Source organism: Arctopsyche grandis, chromosome 11 (genome assembly GCF_051622035.1).
Source record: "Arctopsyche grandis isolate Sample6627 chromosome 11, ASM5162203v2, whole genome shotgun sequence".
Classification (NCBI taxonomy): domain Eukaryota; kingdom Metazoa; phylum Arthropoda; class Insecta; order Trichoptera; family Hydropsychidae; genus Arctopsyche; species Arctopsyche grandis.
The window spans coordinates 11,173,197-11,184,173 of NC_135365.1; the positions used below are offsets into that span (position 1 = coordinate 11,173,197).

Below are 10,977 nucleotides of genomic sequence, written 5' to 3' on the forward strand. Positions count from 1 at the left end.
CATTACGAGTATTTAGATAACCTTACAGACATACCGAAAGCGGCCAAAATAGACGAAGAGTACGATGCAATTACAATATCGCTCCGCTCAGTTTTGTAACTATTCCGCGTTTAGAGCTGTGCTCCGCTATGTTATTATCAAAGTTAATGAAGTCAACAATAGACCAATTAACAATTCATATTAATGAAAAATATTATTGGACGGATTCAACCGTCGCATTGCATTGGATTAGAGGAGAGTCATGTAAATGGACCACCTTCGTTGCCAATCGAGTGGCCGAAATCCAATCAATATCTCAACCCATTGAGTGGTACCATGTCTCCTCTACAGACAATCCAGCAGATTTAATTTCTCGAGGGACTCAACCATCAGAATTAAATCATAATTCGTTATGGTGGGACGGCCCTAGTTGGTTGAAATTAGACGAATCACGATGGCCTCGAAGACCTCCTGAGATCACAATAGATCTTCCAGAGAGAAGGGTAGTCACTAACGCTACCCTTGTGAGGGAAAATAATTGGATAGATAAACATTCTCATCTTCCAAGACTCCTTCGAGTTTTATCATATGTTCGTCGGCCACTAAGGAATAAACAATTAAACGTTAAAGAAAATAACGAACCGTCCGCTTTAGAATTAAAAGATGCTTTAAATAATTTGATAAGGTTATCGCAAATGGAATCATTTCCATTGGAATATCGTTTGCTGAGCAAGGGACATCCAATTCCCAGTAGCAGTAAATTAGCTAAATTGTCCCCTCTATTCCACGAGAATTTAATTTGTGTTGGAAGTAGACTTCCTCTGGGAACAACTCTATCAACGTCACCCATTATCTTGTCAAATAAGCATAAACTTACACACATGATTGTCCGAGATGCGCACTTGAAATATATTCACTTGGGTACTCAAGCCTTACTGTCGTTATTGCGGCAGACCTATTGGCCATTGGCCGGACATAATACTGTCAAAGGAGTGGTGCGTTCATGTGTCATTTGTTTCAGAAATAAACCACTGTCACACAATAGATTAATGGGATTACTCCCGCTTGAACGTACCACTGCGAATTTTCCTTTCAGTCATGTGGGGATAGACTTCGCAGGACCTTTTCCTGTGAAGAGTGGTTGCAATAAGAATTCTAAGATAATTAAGGGTTACGTTTGTGTCTTTGTGTGTTTTTCCAGTAAGGCAGTTCACTTGGAACTTGTCGGAGACTTAACGAGTTCAAATTTCTTAAATTGTTTAAGAAGATTCGTAGCCAGACGTGGCAGGCCCAATACGATATATTCCGACAATGCTACTAATTTTGTCGGTGCAAGTCGTGAACTCGTTAATTTAGTAAAATTAATTTACGAACGTCCTCATGAGGAGAAGCTACTACGGTATGTAGCCTCCGAAGGGATTCGTTGGAAGTTTAACCCGCCAAGGGCGCCTCACATGGGAGGGCTGTGGGAAGCAGCGGTTAAATCCATGAAGATTCATTTAAACAAGGTGTTAAAGGCCACCACCTTAAATTTCGAATCATTTTGTACGGTATTGACTCAAATAGAAGCTTGCATGAATTCCCGTCCTCTTAGTCCCTTGTCTTCGGATCCACTAGACCTTTTACCCCTCACACCTGGACATTTCTTAATTGGCAGATCCTTACTCGCTCTTCCAATGGAGGTTAAATATAACACTAATGTCCATGCCAATCTGCTTCAGATACAATTGACCACAGCAGCATTTTGGAAACGTTGGTCGGCGGAATATTTACATTCTTTGCAGTTACGACACAAATGGAAGAAGGACTCGAGCAACAATCTGAGTGTGGGTCAAATGGTCCTGTTAAAGGAGGAACACATGCTGCCAACCCGATGGGTCTTGGGTCGAGTCACTAAATTGTATCCCGGACCAGATGGCAGAGTTCGAGTCGTCGACGTCTTTACTGCCAGCGGAGAGTTTCGTCGGTCCAGTCATCTAGTGGCGCCATTGCCGATTCTACCACAAGGACCACTTGACAGGAAGGAAGATCAGCAAGAGGGAGGAGAAACAGCAGCTTCAATTCCGTCAACTTCGGTAGCTTAGTTTAACCCGAAGACACTACCCCCAACTCATATTACTTATTAGATGTAATCATGAGTTTAAATCATTCAATGTTAATAGTAGTACTCCGTAATTCACTTTAATTGTGTTGTGTGTATAATTTAAGCTATTTTCATTTTAACATTCGGCAGTATATATCTCCGAATTTAATCTAATCATTTTGTCTTTATAATATAAGACTTGTCTCATGTCATCACTCGGAAGGATTATATCCGAGTTTAAAATAAACTGTTTAAATTTGACAGTTAAAATTAGATTCATGATTTGTTAATGTTAGTCTCCAAGCCACACTTAATGGAGCATCTTAAATTATTTCATGTCTACTTAATTATAACCTGCCGGGAGTCATCCGCAGGTCTTATGTTTCTTGTTATGAAAACGTAAGTTAACTCTTACTGTTTATAGTATTTATGTGAATCATAGAATAAGTAAATATTATAATACTGAACATTTCGATGTTTAACGTAGAGACATCTATAATCATAGTTCGCCTTCATTTCCTGCTTGTAGGAATGAATGAATGACTTTCCAATTTACTTGTAATTTAGCAATGTTTGTGCTACTTGTTGATGAAATCAAGTTAACTTAGGAGCATTACACTCACTAATCAAGTTTAGTTGATCGGTAATAGCTGATCTGTCTTGACAACTGTAACAGTGTCAACATTGTATTGTCTAAGTTAACATCAAGATGAGGAATGCTTAAGTTTTAAACCATATACAGTCCACTCTCTCTTCTTTAAAGTAAACTTATCTTGTAATGCTTATTCACAGCTTCAAAGGAGATTTCAAAAATTTTAATGTAAATAGAAACAACATTCACCAGAGGTATACCTATAAGTTGAAATATTACTGAACCAATAAATTGATTTTATCCTCACACTGGATGAGGCAAAGGTTTCATTATTCACCCTCTATTTAATTATTTTAAGAGCTATGATTTATTGTAAACGACTCGTCAGTAATGCTGTAACTCTGTAGAATAACTGTATTGTTCAACAGTTTTCCTATGTGGGACTATGTTCCGACTTTTGTAATGACGTGTGGCAAACAGTCTTATTAACTGATTGTCGATTGGCATTATTGACGAGTTGGCATTAGTGTCGGCCCAAGCGGAAATACGCGACGGTCGACAGAGTTCGAGTAGACGGCGTACGGACAGCTTGTGTTCCGTACGCTCCGCTGGCCCACCACGTGCAAATTTTACATTTCAATAAACTACATCAAACCATTATCGAAGTCTTTTCCACATATTTTATCTATTTTAATAGCTACTGATCTACTGATCATTTTCTATTTTACAATTTTAATTTGATTTTGATTTTTAAATGCTTTTTATTATTACGAAATTATGTTCACAATACATCTTATATCTATTTTAATAGCTACTGATCTACTGATCATTTTCTATTTTACAATTTAATTTAATTTGGTTAGTAATCATAGTATTATATTATTCTAATGTTGATCTACAGCATAATAGGAAAAAGAGCTCAAAAACCTATTTACAATTCTTATAAATGCTCATAATACATCTTACACATAATATTAATTAAAGACTCTCTAAAGTCAATGACTTTCATATAATACATAGGTATCTGAAACGAGCCGGTCGTATAAATAGGACAACTTTTCTATCAGACTATTGTATTAGTAGTGGTCTCATGTTTTGAGGGTTTTATTGAATGACTTCATTGACTATATAAACGGCTTTTATATATTACAAAGTGTATGTATATGTTACTGTATAAGTGTAAATTTCATTCGCTCATGAATATACTAATTTTTTCATGCACGAACCAATCTGTCAAGTTGTATTGTATTGTACACAAAAGAATAGAACTAAATAGTTTGCTAATGCACAAAATATTAGGCAGAGTATTTTAAATAGTTTGTCCCATCATCCATATACATACATATGTATACATGCTTACCCCGGGTTGCAAAATTTTAAAAACTACCGGAAATGGGAATTATCGCAACGTTGCAATGCGGTTTTCGTAATATTACCCAATTCTAATATTTTTTTGAACGCGTTGATAGCTTAAAGTTCCATGCGACACCTGGTGCATGTTTTGTCACTTGAACTACATATGTAAATCCTATTATACATACATAGTTCATGAATGAAAAAACTATTATGTTCATGAATGAACCGTGACACTTGAACTGTATGCAACATACATAGATATAATTAGAATAAACAATAATTCCAGACATTTTTTTATGAGTTAAGGTACTAATTTTAAATTTTTTAAATTAAATGTTCTTTTTTTTGACGTGATAAATAAAATTACGAAAGAAAAATCATTTAAAAAAAATTGAATACATTTAATGTACGTTTTATAATGTCAAAATCAACACAATCCTAACCCCTGCTCGCGGTAGCTTTCGCAGTACTTATTTAATGAATTTGTAAATCGAGTTTTCGACCAGAAATATATTGTAAGTGATCAAATATATCAATTAGAGAATTACTAAGTATTTTGTTTACATAATGAGTCACGCCATTCTAGCTATTGGCATTTTAAGCATGGCGTCTATAGCGGCCATCTTCGGGAAAAGGGTTAGAATATGGAAGTTGCGTCAACGGGCAAAGGCTTAATAAGATTTTTTTCAAATGGTTCATATTTTGAATTAAAAATCTTTCTAGAATTATATGAAATTTAATGTAGGATGCCTGGCGAGTGTAGGTTCATTATTTGCGATGGATTTTAAATTAGGTTTTTTTAATGATTTTCTCCAGAATCGGGGTCTAATTCTGCATATGTATATACGTACATACATAATATTATAATTAGACCTCGGATGTTCATTAGAGGAATGGCAAATAATAATACTAGTGGTAATAGTATTGAATGCGAGAGAGTATAAAAATGTTTTTATAAGCAAATTGCCGTAATAATATCTGTTTAATATTTAGCGTTCAGTTGAAAAGCTTCAAAAATACATTACATAAACATAAAAACAATGGAATACAACAAGCACTTTAATGATATTAATTTTAGATTGAAAGATAAATACAATTTATCAATAAATTTAGAAAATTCTCGTTGAGTAATACCTCGATTTATTACCGGATTTTGTGACTAGCTTCGCAAAATCACAAACTGAATCGATATGTCTATTAACATAATGTTCATAAGCCTCACAAGTTTTCTAATACAAATTTTAACATCAATGTGGATTCCCCTAAAGGCTTTATGTACCCTTCAGTAATATTATAAAATAAAATGGTTTATATGATATATTGAATAATCGGTATGGCTGCAAAAATGTCAACCGTTATCTCTGTTGTATTTTTAATTTGCTACAATCGTCAACTGGTTTTGTACGAGGCTGCCAAATTTGTCAACCGGTTCTAACGAACCCCTTCGATTGTTCACACATGCATATATGTACATACATACATATGTATATAATTCTAATCAATACATGTATCCCACCTCGGTCTGTTAATATTGTATTACAGACGCGTAAATATTATATTAGATAATTAATTATCTCCTCGTATGATACGATACATTTTGATTTGGTATAAATTTGTAACGGAAAAGAATAGATATTCTTGTAACGTTCTCCAATGAAGATATTTAAATATAGCTCTTACGCTTAGCAGGCCGAAAATTGGATATTTATCATTTGAATCTGGGAAAAAATGACAAAATCGTTTAATGATGGTGTACCTCTCAAAAGCTGACTTTACCTATGTTACTATTATCTAAAGGTACATATACTATTGAAATCAGACTATGTGTCGTCTCTAGGTTCTACACTATTGTGTGTAGGTCTGACGGTTCTCATAGTCTTCGTAATGTTTGTGGTATATTTTTTTTACAATGTACTGGTTCATGAAAGTGTAGATAACAGTATCCTGGGGTGTTTACACGTCTCAATCGCGATAATTCCCCATGAGAAGATAATGATATGTGCTCCTCCATTGTTTGCCGTGCGAGTCGGGAACACCTCGTTTTGTTTGTAGACAAATACGAAAAGCTTGCTGAGGTACAATTTTCCGTTTAAATATGATCATTTCAATAAATTGCAGTAATGAAAATTGTTGATTTGTAAATTATTCGTAAATAATAGCTTATTAGTACGCTGAAAGCGTTGTAAAAGAGCTTTAGCTATGTACGTATGTACAAAGGCGTAATGAATCGTTTCGTTTATACCGGCTCAAACTTTTACTCAACTCGTATCTTTTATTTAGGTATGTAAAGGAAAAGTACCATAAAAATTATTGCTTTATGCGTTCTTCGTTTCCGTACTAACTGCACTGATTGAAATATATGAATTATTTTTATTATTTTATTTGAGCTTTTTAAGTGTGTGGTTTGATATTTGAAAAAATTGGCAAATCACCCAATGTGTTTCTTTGTACGGAAAATCATCATCATTCACAGCTAATCGACATCGACTGCTGGATGAAGGTCTCATCTAACCCGGTTCAATTTGTCTCTATTTTGGGCAACTCTCAACCACCTCATCCCACACCTTTTTACTAGCCTCTTCCTATTCTAATTTCATCCATCAACCTCCCTTGTGGCCTTGCTTGCATCCTTTTAAATTCTCTCGAGTACCATTCGAGCACTTCTGTCTGCATCAGTCACACATATAAATATAACCTACGTATTTCGTTTTCTATCTCCCTCGTTACAGCGTTCTCCTCGTTACAAGCATACAGCGTTCCATACTTTTTTGAAAGCATTATATCTTTTGAAGCATTATGGCGTTCAATGTCCAAGTTTTTCATCCATCATCACTGGCATTGAAAAATTAGTTTGTATGGATAACATTAAAAAATCAGATTAGATCACATCTTCTAGTTGAATTCTATTAGAATGATTGAAGCATAATGAATCTGGGAATTTCTTGATGAACTGTCGCAAAAAATATAAATCAACCATTTTCATGACCTACCTTGTGGGAAGTTTTATTCAATTTGGAAAACTATGATATTTATTTATTTGTGATGATATTCAGTTCTAGAGGCACCCATTCCTTTTAGCATTGGCACAATCACTACAATAGTGTAATAATGAGATTTGTCTCCAGATCAAACAGACAGTCAAACATGTCTAACAATTTGTCATAGTTTTCAAAAACCAGCATACTGTCTGACAAAGGTTAAACTTAAAGCAATGAGATCCTACATAATTATTAAATAATTAGTGGATCTCAATATTATTATATAATGAATTTCACATCATAATATTTTTGAGCAATGAGTTTTATTTTATTTATGTAGCGAAACATGTATACGAAGTTTTTTTTATTTTAAAATATATACATGTGTATCCTTTTGTTTAAAAAAATTCTCCAGGGTTTTTTCATTTAAAGACTATAGTTACGACAAACAACGCGACTAAATACTATGAAATATTTGTCTCAGTGAAACGCGTTCCTTTTAGGATTAACAAAATCATTACAAAAGTGTACATAAATTATTAAATTATTCTGCAGATAAGACGTCATATATCCAGTTATTTGGCTGTATTAATGGAGTTATTTTATGCATGCCTGTGATGGTTTCTGTAAAAAAAATCGTCCAAAAATGGGAACGAGAACGGGAAAATAGGAATTAGTGGCATTGCAACGCAATAATTTCAAATGTGTTCGCGTCGCCACCTGCGTTGTTAGGGTAAAATAAGTAAAAAATTGAATAATTTCCATTGTGTTGGCCGCCTGCGTTTACTTTACTGTAATTTGATTTTATTATTAAGTATTAATTTGAAACTGAAACATTCACTTATCGAGACACATCTAGAAGAGGGAACGGGAATCGCATGCGTTATTGTGGCATTGCAACGCATGCCGGGTTCAGCTAGTGCTTAATAAAATCCCATTGACCAAAAACTACGAAAGATTTGTTTTATACTTATATTGACAAGACATCTCTGATATACATATTTCAAAAACAATATTCGTTTGAGCACTCGTACTAAACGCTTGAATTTTGCAGGTAAAACGCGAACGAAGGACAAGTACCGCGTGGTGTACACGGACCACCAGAGGCTGGAGCTGGAGAAGGAGTTCCACTACAGCCGCTACATAACGATCAGACGCAAAGCAGAGCTGGCGGCCAACTTGGGCCTGTCGGAGCGACAGGTGAAGATATGGTTCCAGAACCGGCGAGCCAAGGAGCGGAAGCAGGTGAAGAAGCGCGAGGAGGTCACCAACAAGGACAAACTCCTCGACGGCCATCCTTCGCTGCAGCAGCTGCACCAGCACTCGAGCGCGTTGCACCACCACCAACAAACAGCCACCATGATCCACCAGAGTGCTCTGGCTCACCAGGGCCTCGGACACCCAGGACTGGCGCACCAATCGATGCCTCATCAGGGCCTCTCCCATCAAGGCATGACGCACCAGGGTCTGCACCATCAGGGTCTGGCCTCGCACCAGACTCTCCACGGCGTGCCACCGGTCCAGCTGATCTGACAGGATCGTCCTTCAGCCGACGTCAAGTCCATGACGTGGTTCGATCAGGACGAAGTCATACACCAGTCATCGTACACTGACCTCTTGCCGTAAGTGCGCCAAACGACAGTGCTGTTCCAAACCTATATAATACATAAAAACATTGTGATATCTCTTCTCTAATATATATATTACATATATGTATCGATTTCAACTGGCAGTGTCGACTTTTTGCGTGTTGTGTGTGTTACAATGGACGACGTTATCTCGTAGGTATTGGATGCATTGTGATAGATAGACGACCCGGAGTCGTAAATTAATCACACGCCCTCGAGGGTGCAATAAAACAAGAAAGGATTAGGTTTAACTTCGAAATTGTTACCTATATATGGCGACGAACGACAAAAATCTATGCATGTATGTTCGTGTGAAAGAAGAACCTGTTTTCATTTTATCGAATGTCTGTAAAGTTGTACGCAAAACTTGAGACTGATACATCGAAAAATGGGTACTTGCTTACTTAGAACATGATTTACTGCAAAGTTTGATTTAAATATTATTATTGTTGCTTTTTATTTTATTTTTGACGTTTTTTTATGTAACCGTAATGGTGCCGAATCGAAAGTATTTATTATTTTGTGTATTAGGAAAAAAATTCCATACTAAATTTCATGTTTTGTAAAGTTTAAATCACTATTTATCTTATGTGCAAAAGTGCGACAATAGTACAGTCAATCCTCCTATGTATAAATGTTCGCTTATACCAGTACAGCTCAAGCCGGCAATTGTGCATAAACAGCAGTACGAAAAATATTATACATATGTATATAGACACATTCATACGTTCCGTAATGTGTACATGGCGTATCCGAAACGGCAGTTATCAACACGTTCAGTAAACGTCACCGAAAAATATCAAATAACCGGTTTTCTTTGGCGTGTTTTTGTCATAGTGGGGAGTGCACCCGTACTGACAAAAGTGCTGTCACGTATGAATATTTTCGGAAACGTTATATTGTGACAACATTGACTCGACGATACGACGCAAGCAGTATTGCGCCATATCGTCGCGCTCTGTAATGTATATGTGAGCCGATTTTGCCTTGCACTCGTCCAAATCTAATATGAACGTGTCAGAAACGGGCAGTGCTGTACAGTATGAACATAAGTAGTCTTTTCCGTGCAGTGCTGAATTCCATAAGAGGGTTAACAGTACAGAATATTATTAAATTTTATCCTGATACGTTTCAAATTGAAATTTCATACAAACTAATTTTATTAACATATATTGTTTCAATTTGACGATCTTTACTTTCAATACAGATAAATCGAAATTTTCGTATACCTAAAATACCGGGAGATCTTAAGAAATCAACCAAACTTGGGTAGATTTTTATACTAATCCGAAGCAACGACGGATATTAATTTTGAACTCAAATAAAATAGCATTTTATATATGCAAAAAATTTCTTCATATAATTCATTCAGATTCAAAAGATTGACTTTCAAATACGGCATCTAAATTTTAAAAATGGAAATTAAAAGCTTAGCGTGTCTATATATGTATGTATTTCTAATAATTTATCCACATCAAAATTTTGCGAACGTAATTTATTTCATTATAATTTCGCATACAATTCGATGGTTCGAAGCCTGCGTGTAAAAATTACGTATTACACAACACTACTGATTAAATTGATGATTTTAAATTATTATTTTTAAATACATTTATACACAGTAATATTTACACACCCATGTGTAAATATTATTTTGCAAAAAACCACGTACGGACCTATTTAACGGTGTGTTATTGACTTGAAAATAATATTACAAGCTAATTACGCTAGTCTGTGCGTGCCTAAATATAATATTATAAAACAAACTTGACGGAATTTTGAACTACTATAAATATGATAAAAAATAAAAATTATATATATGTATGTATTATATGAAGTATCCGTCCCTAATTTTTAGATACACGTGCGTTTGTTAGAATTATTATATATTATATATATACATGTATTATAAATATATATACTATAAATATATTGATGCTTTTTAAAGTAAAGTAAAGTGGTGTAAATAAGAAACGAGATTATGTCAGATATATGTATGTGTTGTTTTATTAATTGATATTTGACTTTTATTGATTCAATGTGTATTAATTGTAAGATTTATTACCTACCAAATTCGAGATTTTCCATAAACATCTTTTGAAAAATAGTAATCTCAGTTATAATTTTACGTGAATCCAAAAATTTATTACGATTTGGCCTAATGTGATTAGAATTGCTAATAATACACTTCAGCACCTATTAGATGTAATAAATAATGTTTTAGTTAATTTTTTTCGTTCACTTCACATTCCTAGAAAAATTTGCGAACTTCTTATGTATTGTAAATTGGCCTCGATTGTAGTAAATATATATATTTTTTTAACATTTATATTTATTTGCTAAATAGATGTGGCATGTATG

At 34.7% G+C, this 10,977-nt stretch overlaps 1 protein-coding gene across 1 annotated transcript in view; it reads left to right on the forward strand.

Annotated features, from left to right (window-relative positions):
- cad (caudal type homeobox) overlaps nt 1–8,521 on the forward strand; it is a 36,893-nt gene extending 28,372 nt beyond the window's left edge. Inside the window, exon 4 of the mRNA XM_077441421.1 lies at nt 8,043–8,521. Within this exon, the coding sequence (XP_077297547.1) occupies nt 8,043–8,521 (479 nt within the window). The remainder of the gene's footprint in view (nt 1–8,042) is intronic.
- The last annotated feature ends 2,456 nt before the right edge of the window (nt 8,522–10,977 follow it).